The following is a 19,893-nucleotide window of genomic DNA, read 5'->3' as shown; positions in this document are numbered from 1 at the left end:
GTCCAGTTTATTGCCAAGTAGATGTTCACATACAAGGAAGTTGCTTTGGTGTATTGGTACATAACATAAACATAGTAAATAATTAAAAATGAATAAATAAATGTTAGTAGGTCATTAACAAGGCAGTTTATCAGATGATAAATGGTGGAAACATCCATTTGAGGTGTCATCATGATAAACCAAAGAGATAATAAGACAAAGAGCCGTGCTGGAGCAGGATAAATGCCACCAAATGGGATTTTATTAGGACATGCCACTCAAAGGTAAATCACATTAATGGGTTAAAACTGATTTATAAAGCCTGAGAGGTATAATATGTAAGATTTTCTTAAAAAACACTATCTAGACCATAGACTGTATGGAAACATACAAAACTAATCACACTCAGTCATCACTTATGATCCTCTAGAGGTGTGTGATGGTGTTTTTATCTGCAGAGACTGTTTGGTAAGGTTGGGATATTATAAAATGGTATAGCAACCAGGTGCCTAACTTCAAGCAATACACATCCAAGAGGAAGATATGAAAACTGTGGACACAGGAGCGAAAAAAAAAGCAAACTTAAGTGAACCTGGGCTTGGCTTTTACATTTGCTGGAGATATTGTTTACCAACAGTAATCGACAATTCCTGCATGGTATACTTTTACCACATTAATTGTCACAGCCCAGGCTCAGTGAGCTTGATAAAGAGGGAGATCAACCAAGATTCAAGTAATTTTAACAAAGTTTTTATTCGAAACTTAACCAAAAAGATAATAAATTCACCTGTAGTCTGTAAATCTGTTTGTAATGTGGAATGTGTGCGTGGTGTTGTGAACGCAAACCAAAGGGTAGATGAAGGAGGAGCTGGCTTAAATAACTTAGGCCCAGCTGCGCCCAGGTAGAAATGATGAAGGCGCTGGCTCCACCCATCTCTACCTGCAGACACCCTGCAAAGAGAAGCAGGAGGGGCACTGGCAGGGTCAGTGGCTCATTTTCGTTTGGCGTGTCCCTTCACTATATTTGCATTTTAATTTTGTCGTTGTTTCTCTTGGATGCCTGCTGCTTACAGTCTGACTATCTTTTTATAAAGTCTTACATCATCTGAGCACTGTGAAGGTACACACCATAAATGTTCCGAACCCAGAAAATAAGAAAATACAGGCAGAGGGCAGAGTCTCCGCAGAAAAATACACCACCACACACTGAGAGTGGGTCTTAGGGGATGATTGAGAGGGATTACCTTTGTATGAGTCTACAACTGTTTTTCAAGAAAATCCAACATGGTATATTTTTATAACCTTATTAATTTTGACCTATAAGAAAGCCACTGGTTTCATTAGAAAGTACCATTTTTGTGTTTAAGAGTCTGATGATTTTAAAGGCAGTGCAAGAGATGTGCAATCGTCATTGTTTTTGACATTTGCATACTGATTTTCAAAGATGTTTTTTGAGTATGTAGCGTGTTAACATTCAAAATGGCAGCTATTCTTAGTCCTTTTTATCATCGACTTGAAGAAAAAAATGGCTCCAATCCAAGGTTTTCAGTTCTGGAGTTGTTTGTTTTTAGAACTGGGACTTAAGCGATAGTGAGAGCAGCGATAGTGAGAGCAGCGGCAGTGACAAGCAACAGCCAATCTTTTCGACATTTGCATGCCCTCACATTCTGTTTTTATAAATCTACTTAAGCTGTCAGTAGGAAGGACTTTGGTGAATATGTCAAGCCATTCTGTCCTTATTCTGCAAACCATCAGCTATCTTCGGCTCCTCTCGTTTTTTACGCTCCGTGCAGCAAGACGTGCAGCATGTGCCGTCGACCCATTATAAAAACCTGCAAGAGAACTCCCTCATTTCAGTTCAGAAGGCTGTGATTTGAAAAGATAATATGGAACACTGGATACATTTAGAAAATCTATATCAATATAACAATGGAGAGAGGGTAAAGTAGCAACAAATGCATGCTTGGAAACACACACACATACACGCACACTCTTTTTCATTACCTGGGGAACCATACAATACAGAGGAGTTGATTAGGATTGCCGACAAAAGGACAGTAGGCTCCAGCTGCCTCTCTGAATTCATTGTCATTAGCAGTGGAACACCAAGCCCTTTTCAAACTCATTAGTTGATAAAACAACCCTCTGATTTCCCATTAAAAAACCCATTCGTCCTCCCTCGCTGGTGATGCTCCCCCCCACCGCAGCCCAGCGTTTCCACACCTTCAAAGCCACTCCTGAGACTGGGAGAGAAATGGCAGCTCTTATGCAAAGTTGTCCAGCTTCCTCTTAGATTGATTATCTCAGTGTATGGGTTCACAGCTAACAATTACAGGCATAATAAATAAATAAACAAAAACAAAGACCCAGAGCCACTGATGTGAACGGATTACTTAGTTGCAGAATTTACAGTTTGCTTTATTGTATTGATTTCCACCTTGAAGGTTTTTCCTTGCCTCCTTGGATTTGGAGCTGATGGGGTCTATTTAAGGACTAAAATAGAAAAGCAACTGTGTGTGATGCATTTATGCTGTGACTGAATTTCTTATGCACTTAAAAAATGCATTTCCTGCTTTTTTTTTTTTTTTTAAGTAATCAATTGAATCTTGAGCTTAAAGAGGAACATATCATTTGTTTTCCTGGCAGAATAACAATTTATTTAAATTTAGACAAAAGGAAATACATATTTGTGCTTTGTGCAGTTTAATGAACAGCTTTTATACACTTTATACACTGTTTTATATATATATATATAATCTTAATTGAATTATCACCACTTACTGAATAATAATAAATATCAAAGACCCATTCCTCCCCTGCACCCATTGGTACCCATTAGATACTCTAAAGGTGTAAAAAAAAACCTTTTTTTTTAATCTTTTGAATTTTCAAAAACATTCATTCAAAGATGCGCAGTGTCAAAATTCAAGTCAGTTTGTCTCATCCAGCCAGAATCAACATCGCCTTCTCTGAGCTCTCATCATCTCAAGCAAAGGTCACGAACCCACCAATAACCAGCAGTGTTTTGTCTCTGTTGTAATCCGCACGAATCAAACCAAGACAGACACAAGAGGGCATTCACAAACAACACCAGCCTGAATCCACACAGCTTAACCTCGTCTTTCAGCTTAATCGCTCTTCGGTCTGAGATCCTGAAGACGCACCTGAGCACAAAGTTTTTATAGCAATGGTTTTTAAGAAGCAGAGACGCCTCTTGACACATTTCCTCGTTGTAATGTAGATCTGACAGGCAGTTTTGGTTCTGAGAGAAAAAAACCTAAAACGTAGCAACTGGAGTCGGCAGAGAGCGTTTTTTACAAATTTGCATGGATATCCTCGTGTCGCAGCACTTTGTAGGTGATCCAGTAGAAGATGTTGAATATGAGGAAGCTCAAGGGAAAGACGGCTCGGGATATGGTGTCAATGCGCTTGGCCCGGTCCACAAAACGCTTGTGAAGCACCTCTCCGTCAAACATGGTGACCGGAGGAGGGGGAGGCGGCGGGGTGAACACAGTGGCCCCCTCCACAGTGGTACCATCCTTGTTCTGCAGGCAGTGACCCAGTCCGTAACCCCGGAAGTAAAATCCGCGGCTCTCCCTCACCAGTTCCTCCTCCTGTGGAGTCAAGCATAGGGAAAACAGATTGGCCTCTCGCTGTCAACAAGAATTAGCTCACAGCCTTTTACATTTCCTCTCAGTGGCTGATTCCCAAATGCGTTTGGGATGCAGCAGCACAAAAGGGCAGCAGAGTGCAACAGAGTGAAAACATCCGCAGAAAAATTAAACTGAATTTTTGACTTCAGGGATGAAGCTTTTCAAATGCAGTAGATTTGTCAGTGATTGTGCGTAAAACAGGTACTAGCCCCAGTTTGTGCCTCTCATGTGTTACCATACAGTCCATTCAAGTCATAGCAGTAAGCATTTGTTTCTCTGATAAAGAAGTAGAGAGGTGATATCCCTTCCCTGCTGTTGGACCACCACGGGACCTTATTTTGGGATGTTAGTCAATGGGAAGAAGCAAATACAGTTTTGATCCTGTTTGAATTGTGCTATTTTACATGTTTATCAGTTTAAAAGATAATTTGCAGGTCAAGAACTTCGCAGTGAAAATACCTAATGAGAACGACCACACAAGTTGCATAGGTGACATCATAACCGTCCTCTTTCTGAGCGATTCCTCTGTGTTTTGTAACGGGATATACTCGCATGAGCACTGGATACAACACATCAGCGTTACATTTGTGTGGAACATAAGTGAGCTAACTAGCTAGCTGGGGTAGGTGATATTGTGCGAGACGAGACGTACAACAAACTGCAATGTTCTTGACTTGAAAAATTATCTCTGAAATTGACAAACATGTAATTCATGGCACAGTTCAGACAGGATCTCTTGTTTGTCTCTTGTTGTTGTCTACTATTTTTTTTTTCTCTCGAAATAAAGACACCAGAAGGGAGAGACTTTACCTCTGGTGGTGTCTGAAAAACTCATATCATCATCCAGCAACACAAAGGTGTTTTCAAAATCATTATACTCCTCTAACCATCTGGATGAAAAAATATATTTCATCTGCTGCACAACAAAAACACATTTTAAATCCGTTTCTCAAGTTGTGACTGTATTTTTAATGAAATGACATTTTTCTTGCTGTTTTGGTCAGGCTGTTCTCTTTCACTGCTCAAACCTATACCTACAATAAGTAATGCATTATTTGTATAAAACACACATGATCGTGAGCTAGGAGACTGTGATCACTTGACCTATGCGCTGCAGTCTGTCGTGCATCATATGACTTGAGCAAAGAAAGAAGTCAGACATATTATTAAGAGTGACAAAGTCCACATAGGGAGGACGTTAGGGTTGAGGGATAGATCAAACAAACATAGGGCTTTGACCCTGGAGACCAGGGTTTGTGTCCTGTGTGAAACCAAAAGTCAATTCTAAGTAATTTTAAAAACCTGTATGTAACTCTGGAGAAAGGTAGCTGATTGTTGAGTCTCATTCCAGATGCTTTGGGTTGGTGGTTTGGTCGGACTCCCAACCCAAAGTGTTGGTAAGTGACAACCTGAGAATGAGACCCAACAATTAACTATGTTTCTCCAGAGTTACATACAGCACTTTAAGTTACGTACTAATGTTAAGTCAAGTTACGTCATCATGTTAAGTACCATAATTCTTTTCCTAAACCTAACCTAACAGGTAGGGACATTATTCTTATTTTTCCATACACTTATTTGTATGAAAATATGAATTAAACAGAGTAAAATCATGACAATACGTAATTTATAACTAAGGCTAAAGGAGTACATCATTAGCTGTATCTGTTCAGCCAACTAGATACTGTAATATGTATGTATCTATAGTTGGAATGGGCAGAGTTTAAAACAGAAATGGGTGGGACCTAACTGGAGGTGAAATTAATATGGGTTGATTAGCAATTGCCACATTTATTATTTATTAGAGAACAGAACAATCTCAGGGTTGTGCCTCAGAACATTTTTGGTCACAAAACACAGCTACTCAAATGAGGATTTTCCTTCATCAAAGGTACGGATATTGACATATTTAGGACTTATTTGTACCCTTACGTACGAAAATACATGCGTTTCAAACACTGTAAGCGTCATTGTCCTCACGCTTCCATGTGTCCTTTATGTTGCTATGGAGACGGCCAATAGATGCCACTAGAGGGCAGAGTCAAAAGTTTCACATGAAAATGAACGAGGTGACGCTGGAGATCATAATATTGCACCTTCAAACGGAGGCAGTGTTGTAGATGGTGGTGGTCTGCGCAACCATTATATACATCCCGACATGTGGATGGAGAAGTCTTTACACTATTATTACTATATATTATTATCATATTACAGATTTGTTCTGTTCCACCATTATTTAAAGTTCTTTGTCATCTCCTTTGGTCGTATTTCGCTTGAACTACACTACATTGCCTCCACAATCTCCGTTTGGTCCCTATCCATAAGCTTTCAGGAAGCGTCCACAAATATGAGATGAAATGAATACGTGTTGTATTAATTAACCAAAGACAAAATGTGATTGTTGCCCTGTTTGTTTGGATTAGGAATTATCGTCGCAACTTGGGAAACGGGTTAAAAATCTTTCATTGTTGTGCAGCACGATGTTAGAGTTTTTGAGAATTTTGAGAGTACCTTCAGAGTACCGTGGGGTGTAACGACCTTCTGGGATTTTCAAACATGCAATGGTAATACATGAGAAGCACTAGCCTAAGATAAACTGTCTTCAATTAAGCTTTTTGAAGTTTCTCTGGCACAAAGAGGAGAATCGGAGGGCATCGTCATTAGGAGGAAGAGAGAAAATTATAATTCAGAGAGTTAATCAAAAAATTAACCTCCATCTCTCCTTTCCACCTCTCAAAGTAGCAGAATGATAGACCTTTCAAAATGCCTATTAATAAAAAGTCATGATCTCCACCTCACCAAAAAAACTTGCACTTGGCATTCTGCTTTGATGAATGGTGCCGCGCTTTTTTTCCCCTTACAGTGAATGAGACACTGTTCCCGCCCTCTGAAGAGAATATTAATAGACATGCAGCTTAACTCTGACAGCCCTCTGACACTTTGAGAGATTCACTTTAGCAGGGGAAAGTGAAGATGTGGGATCTAAATTGGATGATTAGTAGTCGGTGTGAAGTGCCCTGAAAGCTCTGATCCCTGTGTCCCCTCCCCTCTCTCTGTTTCTCTCTCACTGACCCTGGCAGGTCTCTGGTACTCTGCCGAACTTCCCATCTCGGTGCCGGACAGACTTGGCAGTGAGACACTCTCAGCTCCTGTCAAAGGTCCAATGCTACTAAGTATTTCACACCTGTCTCCACCTGTCTGTACCTGCACAGTATATTCATTTAATCCTCTAAAACCTCCCCTAACCTCTGCCAGCTGCCCTTTAGCTCGCACTTTCACTGTTTACCTAAAGACTTCATTTACAGTAAACTTCCTCTTCCTTACAATAACCTGGTTGTGAGTAATTTGATGGTTACTAACTATCTGTTGTCCCGATGACAAATTGCACCATACAACCGGGGGGTAGGAAGTTGTAGCTCTTCTAGCATAGCTTAATTATCCCTCCTACTCCTTCCTAAACGATACAGTACATCATGTGCTAAACTCTAATGGTGCGTTTCTCTAAAGATAATAAGTGCTTATCGTCTGTGCTCTCAGCGGCAGCTACACACTTTGTGATTTGTTGGCATAAGATCAGTTGAGACTGATTATTCTCCACAGAGCACAGTGTGATGAGGTTACTATGGAAGGGGCTGTTTGCAAGGAGTGATCTGTGACAGTTTGGATATAAATAATGCTAACAATAAAGTGATTTCAAAAATATGCTTATTCGCTTTCTTGCTAAGAGTTTGAACATTAAATTGTCATGTCTGTTAAGTAAATATATAATAGCTTAGCTTCTGGCTAAAGATGGGGAACAGCTAGCCTGGCTCTGTCCAAAGGTAACACATTTCATTTTTACACTTGAAAGCTGTTAACTGGTGCCTTTAGAGGTGCTGGTAGGCACATGTTGTTACCTTGTGACAGGAGTGTGGCCATCTTTTCAAACCCCGAACCCGGGACCCTTAAGCATACCACACATTTGTGTATGTGCACATGCATGTCAAGCACACAACATGGGAGTTGTCATTAGGATACAAGAATTTTATTTCAGGGCTTGACACATCTACCAGCTGCACCTTTTAACACCATTGACAGACAGGGCCTCAGCAGACGAAATTGTAATACTAACACATAAGACCAGGGATCGGTTGCACAAAACACCTTAAGTTTTCTCTTTGAGAATGACACTTAAGGCTTAATTTCTCCTTTGCTGAGGGACTTACACAGTTGCACAGAACACCTTAAAAGAAGAGGAAAATGTTAATTGATTTACTGCATTGAAAGAGATTTTACAGTGGTAAAAGTTGCCATGGAGATTGTTTGTTTGCTCAGATTTACACTTGTGATGCCTGTTATTGTCTCAAAAAGTTGGCTTATAGTTAGAGTGAAAAGAAGACAAGAAAACCATATTGGTCAGAGGAGGAAAAGATTACACTTTTGAAGGAACTACAAAGTAAATTTGGTCCCGAAATACCAGAAAACAAAGAAAGATTGTGGGAAGAAACTGCAAAGAAAATAAATTCAGTCAAATCTATAAAATCAAATCAAAAGCGCATCCATTGGATTCTCCTGGTCACAGAACACTCTTCTCAGGGTATGTTCGTTTTTTCATTTATCACCATGAACTTGGTCATGTTGCAGTTAAGAGAGTCAAAAGCACCTTAAGTTTTTTTTTTCTTTCTTTTTTTGCAACCTTGCTTTGGATTGCTAAGATCTTTTGTGCAACAGTCTAGGGATTCCTTAAGTATAAGACTAAGATAAGGAAAAAAACCATAAATACTTAAGTAAACATTTTAAGGGAAACCTTAAGGAGAAGACTTACGGGTGGTTTGTGCAGCCCATTTTAAGTCCTTAGCTAGGACTTTGAGGAAAATCTTAACTTAGGGTGTTTTGTGTCACTGGCCCAAGCTGCTTGTAGTCGCCATGTATGTTTGGCCGTCATAATATTATCTTTTACATCAGCATTTTCACTGTGAATGACCACTATGACCAGTACCCTCTTATGGTGCGTGCAGTAGGCAATACTCTCATTGCTGGTACATCTGGTCATTGTACCTCACAGCACAAGGCTAGCTGTTTCCCCCTGTTTACAGTCTTTATTGCTAAGCTAATTGGCTACTCGCTGCTGACTGAAGCTTTATATACGTACTGGTGCCAATCTTGTCCTTCAAGTCCTGTCAAGAAACGTGAGCCAACCTGTTTCCCAAAATGTTGAACTCATGTTTTTAGACAACTGACATTCGTCATTCATGCACAAAATCAATACAAACTAAACTGAGCTACATCAATAATTCCTATGTGCATTCATGTGAATTCTACCGTTCAGTCAGTCTACTTATATTTTGCTTTTTCAATTTGTACTGATTTATTTTATCTTGCTTTTTTGTTTTTGCTGATGCTTCTTGTTTTGGCACTCTCCCCTTTGCTGCTGTAATGCTGTGGGACTAATAAAGGATTATCTTTTGTCTTATCTTAATTAGATGATTAAGAAAATAAAGACAAAACTATTGTTCTGCCTTTAATACATGCCCCCATTCCTGGAAAGAAAAATGAGATTAAAAGTTCTACAAGGAGAGAACAAGAGGAGGAAGTGCATGTTGAATTTATATTAGCCTGAAAAACAAGTTACACATTGGGAAAGAATAAAGGGCAAGAATTCCAAGGTAGTAACGTTGGTATGAAGGGGCAGAAGGTCGGACGGGGCTGTAATGACAGGACGAGATCAGCACAGAGTGGATTTGGTTGTGGGAGAGATGCCAGGATATATTCAGGTTTGAAGTGACAGTTGCACGACACAATCTATTTGGAAGACTCTACTGGACAAATATTGGGATTGAAAGTCAGGGTTGAAATAGGGTTCAGTCTTTTACCCTGGCACAGGCGCTGCAGGGCTGATTCAGGTTCCTGTAGGCTGAGTTGTTACCAGGGAGGTAATTCGCTTTCCGCAACGACTCAACACTCCCAGGCGGACTGGCAAACACCTCCATTGGAAAAGGAAGGTAGACAAATTGAAGTAAGAGTTATGGCTCCTTCTTTCATCTTTAGTTGTAAAACAAAAGTTTCTGCGTCTCTTGTAAGAGAGAAATTCGTTAGTGTTGAATTTATAATTTGTTTTAGACACGGCCCTTCGCATTTTGCCTGGAACATGAACTTCCCCTGCTTTATTTAAATGGAAAACCTACCTGTGCTGTGCCAAAAATAAAGTGATTAAAGATGCAAACTTCAAATTCGAACAACAAACTCAAGCAGACACTCTCAGCTTTTAATTAAAGAGGCACTCTGAGTGTGATAATACAGGACATTATCTGCGGCTGTTCGTTTAGGGAACTGGCTTTGAAGACGAATAAAGAATCCTCAAGGAGCCGGTTGAAGTTATTTTTGTAAGGACTATAAATGGGAGCTCTGTTTTTTATTTTTGTCATTCTGAAGGCTGTGTGGATATACTTGCTATAGCTGTTTGGCTTAGAGAACACCAGAGATGTCAAACACAAAGCTGGCAGAGTGCATTGATTAAAGCTAGTCAGTCTGGGATTTGTACACTCCATCAGATTCCCAACCTCTCTCTAGTACACATCGAGTCGTGCATCAATACCTCTCAGATGGATAGTTTGCGACCTCACGCTCCTCAGTGGGAGTAATTGTGCAACTGATGTGGACAGGGGAAATCTTTTCCTCTACAAAGCATCATTTTCTCTCTCCTGTATCGATGCAGGAGGGCAGGCTGTCCGGGAAATCTGCTGGACTCTTCTGCCTTTTACAGGGAACTTTGCCATGAGTCTGAGAGGCTGCCCAGCCTGTGAGCTGGTTTAATGGGATTTTCAAGTTGTTTTGTCTCGAGACAAACCTTTCTGTGTCACACAAAGTCTCTCACCTCTCTGTGAACGCTTTTATTTGTCAGCTTACAAGGTTTTTGCCTTGATAATCATCATTCAACACATGGAACCAATTTAGTCAATGTATGTTCGGATGATAAATGAAGCCAAGATAACGAGAGAATTTTTTTTAAAGTGATATGAAAATGTTGCAATATCCAACCTAGTGAGCTTGCTGTTACTCACTCGGATGGACTTCTTACTCAAGGCCTGGTTTTCAAGGACTTTAATGCCTGATAATGTAAGAATGAGTCCTAACACCCAGAAATGAGTTAGCATTTTTGCACTTCTGGTTCTATCATCATGAGGACACTGGGTATTTATAATATAATAAGGTCTGTGGTTTACACAAGCTCGAGAGATTTTCATATTTGGTTGTATGCCAAAACATAAATCAGAAAACACCAAACCCAATTGCCAAAAAATGTTGGCGTTGTACATTTCTGCAAACCACGGATATGTAACATTTGTGCATTATTGTGATCATGTAACGGAAACTACACTTTTTGACGATGCTGTGGTTAACTTGTGGTTAGATTTAGACACAAAAACCTCTTGGTTACGGTCAGAAAAAGATCATGTTTTGGCTTAAAATACCTGCATTTTGTGGCACTTTCCCTGCTGGAAAAACAGTGAAGAGTTGTTGAAAAACATCCACATTAAGTGACTAAAAAGCTGCTGGAAACACAGTAATGATGAACTAAAAGACAACCAGTTTTGTTGTTTGTTGGTCTCGAACATTGGTCTGCAGGTCAGCAGGCGTCTTGCCTAGGTGGCGCGTCATCAACCGTCCCCTCCACCTCTAGATGACAAAGTCAGCTCCTGTACTACCTCCCTTTGACACGACATGTATGAAACGTGCAAATGTAACGTTTTGGTTTGCAGAAACGCACAGAGCAAACATTTTCTTCTGGTAACTGGGTGGAATGGAAAAATCCCAATGGAACCAGGGCGATGCTAGCTTTCGAGTTAGCCCATAAAAAAAACCATTATCCCAGTACCAGTCTATTAGAGTATGGTACAGAAGAACACTTTAAAGATAAATAAGTAAGTAAAGAGACCTAACTAAAGAAACTAGTTGTTGATCAGTGCTCATCAACTGGATTGCTTCAAGTTGAGCAGTCATTTTTGTATGCATGTTCTTCTGGGGACATTTTGGTCCCCAGATTTTGCTGCGGAGTGAGGGCTCTTGACTTTGACGATACTCTTTGGTACAGTTACCCACAGAGGGGAAGAAACTTTGCACCGAAAGGCTCCAAAATAACATTATCTTCTCTCTTACAGCAACTTAATATGACAGTCTCTGGCTTTTGTTTGACATCTGGTGTTGGAAAAAAATGTTGCACATTTCAGAGCCATCGTTGGTGCAGTTAGCTTGTTTGTTAGCTTGTTACTATAATGTGAATGCTGCTGTCACACTGAACACCCATTGGAGCATGTTCAAACTTTTACACTGAAAAAACCCTGAATTGTCAAATATTCATTTTGAGCAGCCAAATCTGATTCGACTGACATAATTCTGAGTCAGGTACAGTAAGTTGAATGTTACACAAAAGCAGGAAAAAAAATGCAGTTGAAGCATCTCATACTGAACCACAACATGTCATGTGAATGCAGGGTTAGGGTATCCCGGTGTCACAGGGTCTGTAGGATAGGCTGTTGCTCTGTGTCAAATGTAGTGACGGAGAGAAAGGATCACAAAGGCTCTTCACAGGTCAGTGCTCGCCATGGAAACGAGCTGAACTGAAATGAGCTGATCTGCCTCATGTAATATGACAGCCAGCTGTAGCGTGTTGATGTTGTCAGTTCCTGAATATACAGCGCCCCACAATAACAAGAGGCATAAGTCAGTGTTATAGAGGCTGACAAGAACTGGAGTGTGTGTGCGTGTGTTTCTTGTGCTTACTTACAAAATCTGCCACAATGTGTGTTTAGGCATGTGTGTAAGCAAGCTTTAGCCTGTGCCTGTGTGTGTGTGTGTGTGTGTGTGTGTGATTTACACTTACTATTCTTTGCTGCCGCTGCTTTTTCCTCAGCCTGATGAACTCCTTGTGTTGCCTTGAGACAAAGTTGACTGCTGCATACTCCAGCAGGGCAGCAAACACAAACAGAAGGCACACCGCCATCCAAATGTCAATGGCCTTCACATAGGACACCTGGGAAACAAACGAGGTCACAAAGTCATCAGCAGTCAGTCAATGAGGCTAACCGATAATCCACGGGTTGTTCACAAACTACCCGTTTCTCAGCGCCGGCACGTCATGACATACATCTTGGGGATGGTCTAGAGTTGTAGTGAGTCAGAGGGATGTGGGCAGTGACACATAGCCAGGAGACAGGTCATAGCTCAAGACTTGAGGGAAGCCCCCGCTCGGTAGTTCACGAGAGAAGATATGTCACAGCAAATCAGCGACGCCCACTGAGCATGCATTGTGTGGAAACTTCACTCAATTGAGCAGCAGTTTGCTGACTGTTACAGATACAGGCGTAAATGTTGGGGGGAGCAAAACAGCAAAGTGACGCATCAGTAGGGTACAAACTCTGGAGACATCTCAGTCATGATTTAATCAACTTCCTCTGCATTACAATCTCATACTCCAGCTGTAATACATTGTTTTTTGCTGTGTTAACATGCCACTTAACACCTATTGACAAGGTTCTCTAATACTCCTAATAATATTTTTGTTTGATTCCTTCCTTCCAGAGTTGTCCCTTAAAGGGACAGTTCGCCCCAAATCAGAAATACATGTTTTTTTCCTTTTGCCTGCTGCACTGTTTATCTATCTGGATTGTATGAGTGTGAGTTGCAGAGTAATGTAGATATCGGCTGTAAGATGTCTGCGCTCTTTTAAATATTATGGGACCAGATGGCACTTGGCTTGTGGTGCTCAAAGCGCCAGAAATACATTTGAAAAACTCAACAGCAATGTCTCTTTACAGAAATCATGACCTGGTTAGTCAAGATCATCCAAAGATTTTGTTGTCAGCAGTTTCATGTAGGAACTATTTTCTTTGTACCAAACCTTGCACCTTCACGCACGTCGTTATCACACAAGCCGGACTTCCCTGACTTCCTGGGACCGTTGGGCCCTGGCACTTTCGTGCTCAGGCCCTAAAGCCCAGTTCAGACCAAGGACTGGCGCCAAGATGAGTTGAAACAGACAACTTGCGATGCGCTGTTCTGCAACGTTCTGAAAACCTGCTGGTTCACACCAATGCAACTAGATGAAGCAGTGTATCATCCCTATGCAACAACTCTCTGTACTGCTGTTCTCATTTACATCTTTTCAGACTTATTTTGTGGCTGAATATAATTTGTAGCTTCTTAAAATATGAATAAGGATAGCGATAGTGAGATACTGATTACAGCTGAGTTTGTAGTAGTGATGAAACAGTGAAAAACACTAGCAAAGCAAGCATCAGATGGACTTTATTCATAATAAATACGCCACATTAATATAAATAACCAGTGCCAATTAATCAGTCAATGTGTGTCTGTGTGGGTGGGGTATAAGCACATACAGCAAGCAGCAGCAGCGACCCACAGACCCACAGACCCACAGGAAACAAAGGGCTCGGTGGGACGGAGCACCTGCCACAGCAATTTTGATATTGATTTGACCAGCGGACTTCACTACAAGCCGATTGGCTGTACAAACAGGTGATGTGCTTTACATTCTAAAAGCAGCCACCAGCGATTTGACCAGCTGAGTTGCAGGTGACATCATCAGCCAGCTTGAGTCAAGCTCAGACTGGCCACTTAAGACTGCTGCAACTTTTCTCTGCAACCCTCTAAAATGGTTTAGTCTCGTTGCGAATCATTGGTCTGAACTGAGCTTAATGAAACAAAGAAAGATGGAACAACTTGCACATTACGGCTAAAACCTGCGTTGAGACATCTCTTTGTTTTAAGGGGTCGCAAGCCATAGAGTTCAGGAACCATTGGTTAAATCTAGGTGAGGAAATTCACATTACCACCACTTGGTGTCCTTGAGTAAAGCACCTAACCCCCAACTGCTCCACTGGAGCTGCTCAGTGGCTGGCAGATAAATGTACAGTTGTACTGGTCAACTTACAGGTGCGGGTGTGCGTAGCTGTAAAGATGTGAACAGGGTGTTCCTGATGTAGAATTCCTGGCTGTTAACGTTTTTATCCCCCTTTAAATAAAGTTAAAGAAGAAAAACTTCCTCAGGTCAAAGTGCACACAAAGCAGTCAAACTCTACAACCATCAGTGAGAGTTAACTGGTGATGTAGCACCGGGCTGAAGTTGGTATGGTTACAATCTAATATACCTTGTGCACTGTGTTAGAGCGTTGGTTAAACTGTTGGCTGGTCATCCAACGTCAAAGTATTCTAAAACACATTTTTAGCCAATCAGCAAAAAAAATGTTTACCGTCATGTTGGTGTAACACAATCTGTCTCTCCGCTGCTCTCTGACCTTCTCCCCAGAGATCTGTGCGCCCTGCCCTGCATGTCTTTCACATGCCAGTGTCCTCACCCCACCTGGCCCTTGTTTGTCTGCTCCCTCGTTAGTCTCTGGCCTTGTCCTAAATCAGGAACTGCCTCATGCATAGTCAGCATTTCATAACTTAATATGCTCTAGTAGGTCATCCTTTCCTACAGCTCGCTCCAAATGCATCTTTCATTTAACTTTAGTAGACACAACCCGTATACATTTTGCAGTCCTCAGTAATCCACTGCGCATCTGTCACTTGTTTCATGGAGCATGTGGATCAGCCTTGTCAGCCTGTCAGGAAATATCAGGTACAAAAGGTAATGTTATTTGTATATCATGAATCACTTTTGGGGGGATATGTCAGAACAAAATGTCAGAAGAGTTTCAGGCCATAATGTGTTCATTAGATTTTTTTAATTCTTCATTTAGTCACTGACCTTTTTGTTGAGCTGATAGCATTATGTCAAGTCTACTTCCTCTCACACATATTCGTTAATTGGAGGAAGAAGAGCATACGATTACAGTTTCATTTAACCCTTTAAAACCTGAGCAAATTGTCTTCATTTCTTTCATGGGAAGAAGGCAATGAGCAACAAAAGAAATGACCCCAAAGATTTGCAAGAAATTAGTAAAAAGAGAAAATCCAAAACATTAAAATTAGTAAAATAAATAAATAAATAAAAAGGAAAGAAAATAAAGTTACAAATAAATAAATAAACAAGGGAATGATGGATTAATAATTATTAATTCTGTACCATGATTTTAAATAAGTAATAATAATAATAATAATAATAATAATAATAATAATAATCAATATAGTTTTTCCCTATTTTTTTTTTCTTTTTTCACTAATTTTTAAAAATAATATTCTGAAAAAGATTTTTTTTTTTTTTTTTGGGCAATGTGTGGGACCTTTCTTACCAAGTTGCTCATTACCTTTTTTCCCATGTTTTTGTAAGAAATCGCATCAATATGAGTTTAAAAGTTTAAATACTTGCAAAAGGCATCTGAAAGCAGCACAAATGAAGTGATGTCGCTATAGGTTTCAAAGGGTTAATAGTTTCTGTAACCGGTATTTCAAGCTCTATAGCAGATAACTTGCTTTTTCTTTGTGCTTCATTGATTTTCAGAAATACTGTTTCTTCCATAGCCAACATCTGTTTCAAAACTATGACCCCACTAAATAGAATCATCTTAAAGTTCTTGTTTGCTCAGTAAATACACCTCCTGCAACAATGAATCTGCCTTCCACTACGCACACACTATCATACATCTTGGTCAAAAGTCTGCAGACCCACCTTGGGCAGTGAGGCCCTTGAACCAGAGCTCTGCGTGGTCATTGTCAGCACAGTGGTTATGCCCAGACCCACTCTGGCTGGTGCAGCGTCCATGTTTATCCAGAAAGATACCCACGAGAGAATGACGATGAGGAGGGAAGGGATGTACATCTGGATCAAGTAGTAGCCCATTTGACGTTCCAGGTGGAACTTCACCTCGATGCAGGTGAATTTACCTGCAGACACATGACATACATTGAACTGTCGTGCGACAATAACCAGACGAATCTGTGAGCTCATGTCTTATTTGCTCTCGCAGATGTGTCTGGTCCCCCTCCTGTAAAAACAGATTTTCTAATACTGGGCATGTATCAGACAATGACTGACAACATGCAGAGTCTTTGCGCTCACGCCAGGGACAAGACAACTAGGAGGCATTTTGGAAAATGACCAAGAAAGCTGCAGCCAATGTGAAACTTTCTGTTGAAGTACCTTTTTCAAAGTCTGATGGCAAAAATAGCAACACTTGTTCAGATATATTGATGCTACACCATCACAGCTGAGCACTCTGTCACGTTTCCTCGCTCTGATTGGTTGTAGGTCTGTCTAATCACGTACAGAGGCATTTTGATCTATGGCTGTTGATAATGGCCCTTGGAAATTGAAAATGAACTGAGAGGTTCCAGACGAATTCACATTTGCAAATTGGTCTGGTGATGCCAGACTGTAAGGACAACATTGTTTTTTTAATTACTGCTGGGATGGCATAATAGGAGACGATAAAGATGCTGTCCACTGTCTGTCCTCTGTCTAACTGCACTACCTCATTGGACTATCTTTGTAATGATCTAATTTATTATATTTATAGTATTACTTTGCTTTTTATATACATGTGTCTCTTTTAGCTTAATGGCATGTCCCATCTGGCGTATATTCTGCTGTGGAGAACAATATTTGGCTTCCATATATACCAATACAGGACGTCATAGGTTAAATCCCAACAACAACCAACAGTAAGCAGTGCTCAAGTTGCAGAGTCTCCATTGCACACCTATCTTCCTTCAACATGCCTCCGGAGAGGAAATAAGCTGAAGCACTCAATTACAGTTTGGATTTTCAGCGTGGGGTCCCTGGTTTCTCAACATCGCAAATGGAATTCATTATGTACCTGTGTTGTAATACTTAGTGCAGTAGCCCAAATCCTTCTCCTCTTTAAGCACAAACTGTGGGAGGGTGAGATCATCAGCCACCTGAACGGGGTTGTCAGACAGCCACTCAAAGATCAAGTCGTTCATGGTGTAACCAACTGTGAAAAGAGAGCAGAGGAGATAAAGAGAGGATATTTAAATGAGAAAGACGCAGTTAGAAGTGTGTCATCTTTTCACTCTATAAATTCTCCTGTTGTTCTTTTATGTATCTTGCGTATAATTTAAGACAAATTCTGGCATATACATCTCATTATTTCACCGTGGCGTGCATTCTTCTAAATTACATCAACTTGCCAAAGAGGGGGATATGATGCTCTATAGTTTATTATTTTGTCTAGACAGCCTCTAATATACAATATCTCAGACAAATCTTCATAAAACTGCTGTTAGTGCTCAGATGCTAATACAATTTTGGGGAGATGCATTTTACTTGCAATTGCACTCCATCATTTTCAGCATTAAACTGACTTTCAGTACAAGTGCTATAAGTAGACATGAAAACAAGGCTGTATACTGGTTACTGACTATAAAGTAGAAGCATCAGTCACAGGATACAACGCTGACGTTTCTTGTTGCTATATGTATCTCAAAAACAATGTGTTTTAGTGCATGTTTCAAAATACTGCATAAAATCAAGCACAACACTACACTCACTGATTAATATTCTTATTTTTATGACTCTCACTGTGGTCCTCATCCACTTCTTCCTCCTCCTTAACCCAATTTCTTCCCTACACCGCACTCTTACTGGGATCTTGTTACCATAGAATAACATCTGTGCCTGAGAAACATCAGAAACACTGCCTAATGAGACCCAGAGAGAGAGAGAGAGAGAGAGAGAGAGAGAGAATGGAACTTGGAAGATTGTGGTGATATAATGCCGCTTTTGCCCATCTGTCCAGCTACCAGCTACCCTCTGCCATCATGTTTGTCACAGTAAAGGTCACCCAGCACAGCTCCAGTCATGTTGCTGTTGCTTGAAGGTTACAGAATAAAGGGGGACATGAGGAGCATATCTGCCTGTGACAGTGGTAGATGCTGTATGTGCTGACACAGACTGAGCTGGTTAGTGTATGCAGTAACAGTAATGCACAAAGTGTAACATAATGGTATATGTATTAATTTCTGTGAGTAAATATACAGTTTATTAAACCACCCTGGAAAAATCAATAATCATATTTGCTTCCACACACAGCTGCTCTATTTGAACGTCGCACTCCTTCTCACAGCTACCTGATGAAAGTGTATTAAAAATGCATGCCACATGCAACAACAATGCAGCACCTCTTGCACATCTGAATAATACCGATGTCCACAGGGACGCTTTGGGGCCTGAGTAACAAAGACATCAATTATTCAAAATGTTATACCCCACTCTGCCCACACACCGGGAAAAACAACACAACAAAGACAAACTCATCTTGTTCATGAGGACAGTTCACTGTCATTCACACATCCTGCTGTAATAGGCAAGAGGAATACCAATGCTTTACTTAGACACCGAAATGGTCTTTTCTTCAACCAGCTACAGCTAAGAGGCAACAAAGCATAACTGACATAGTGTTTGAGGTGCAACATGAGGCAGAATGTGAGGAATATCTCAGCAAGGTAGAGTAATGAGTGTCGTCACATGCTGTCTTTTTTTTCATGTTAAAGGCAGGCTCCATTATTTTTAGAGTTTTTTTTTTTCGTGGGGTAATTTTGGTTAGAAGTACATATGTTCTAGCAGTGGTGCCCTCAGAAATGTTTGATATGGGTCAGATAGGGCCATGGACAATCTTGTGGTGGCACAACAAAACCAAAAGCCATATTTGAATTTCAGAAAATGTATTATGATGTTGTATGTAGGCAAGTTGAAAACTATATCAATATAGGGGGTTAAAGAGTTGCATACTGATACACTTTGGTTTCTTATTTTAAAATTAATGTTAATAAATATTTGATGTGCACAGACTGACACACCAAGCTGACGGTTAGCTGTCGGTCAAAGATGGGCTGTTGGTGAGCATCTGCCGCCCGCAATGGTGCTGTGTGTCCCGCACCACTGGCCCTCATCGGCACTGATGAGGCTTTTTTTCTATCAATTCAACATGTTGAATTGATGTCGGCAAAAGAGGAGCTTGTCGGTGAATGAAATCACTCTGATTGGCAATTCAGCTCAGTGCACGAGAAGAGAAACAAGAGTTGGCTGAGACACAGAAGTGTGAGGCAACATAGCCACTACTTCTCTGAAGTGAGTTTGGAGTCTCTGGATCTTAATACCAGTACAGTTAACATTTTGACTTGCACAACAATCCTGCTTTGTGTTAAGCAATTTGTATCACACATACAGGCTGTGCTTTTCCTTAAAAAGACGAATATACAGCTCTAAAAAGTGCATTGATTGTAAAGAACAAAACATTTACTGGGAACAAGCCCTCTCGAGTTTAGGGGAAACTCTTAGGTACTCAGAGAACCCATTTTC

The 19,893-nt window shown here is 40.5% G+C and overlaps 1 protein-coding gene across 1 annotated transcript in view; it reads right to left on the bottom strand.

The window, feature by feature from the left end:
• Positions 1 to 223: 223 nt before the first annotated feature.
• Positions 224 to 19,893, bottom strand: part of glra4a (glycine receptor, alpha 4a) — an 81,063-nt gene continuing 61,393 nt past the window's right edge. The window contains exons 6-9 of the mRNA XM_033633722.2: positions 17,390 to 17,527; positions 16,243 to 16,457; positions 12,493 to 12,642; positions 224 to 3,593 (exon numbers count right to left, since the gene is read on the bottom strand). Coding sequence (XP_033489613.1) covers positions 3,294 to 3,593; positions 12,493 to 12,642; positions 16,243 to 16,457; positions 17,390 to 17,527 — 803 coding nt within the window. The 3' untranslated portion in view covers positions 224 to 3,293. The remainder of the gene's footprint in view (positions 3,594 to 12,492; positions 12,643 to 16,242; positions 16,458 to 17,389; positions 17,528 to 19,893) is intronic.

The sequence above is a fragment of the Epinephelus lanceolatus genome, chromosome 7 (assembly GCF_041903045.1).
Source record: "Epinephelus lanceolatus isolate andai-2023 chromosome 7, ASM4190304v1, whole genome shotgun sequence".
NCBI classification, from domain to species: domain Eukaryota; kingdom Metazoa; phylum Chordata; class Actinopteri; order Perciformes; family Serranidae; genus Epinephelus; species Epinephelus lanceolatus.
This window is presented reverse-complemented; position numbering and strand designations above follow the sequence as displayed.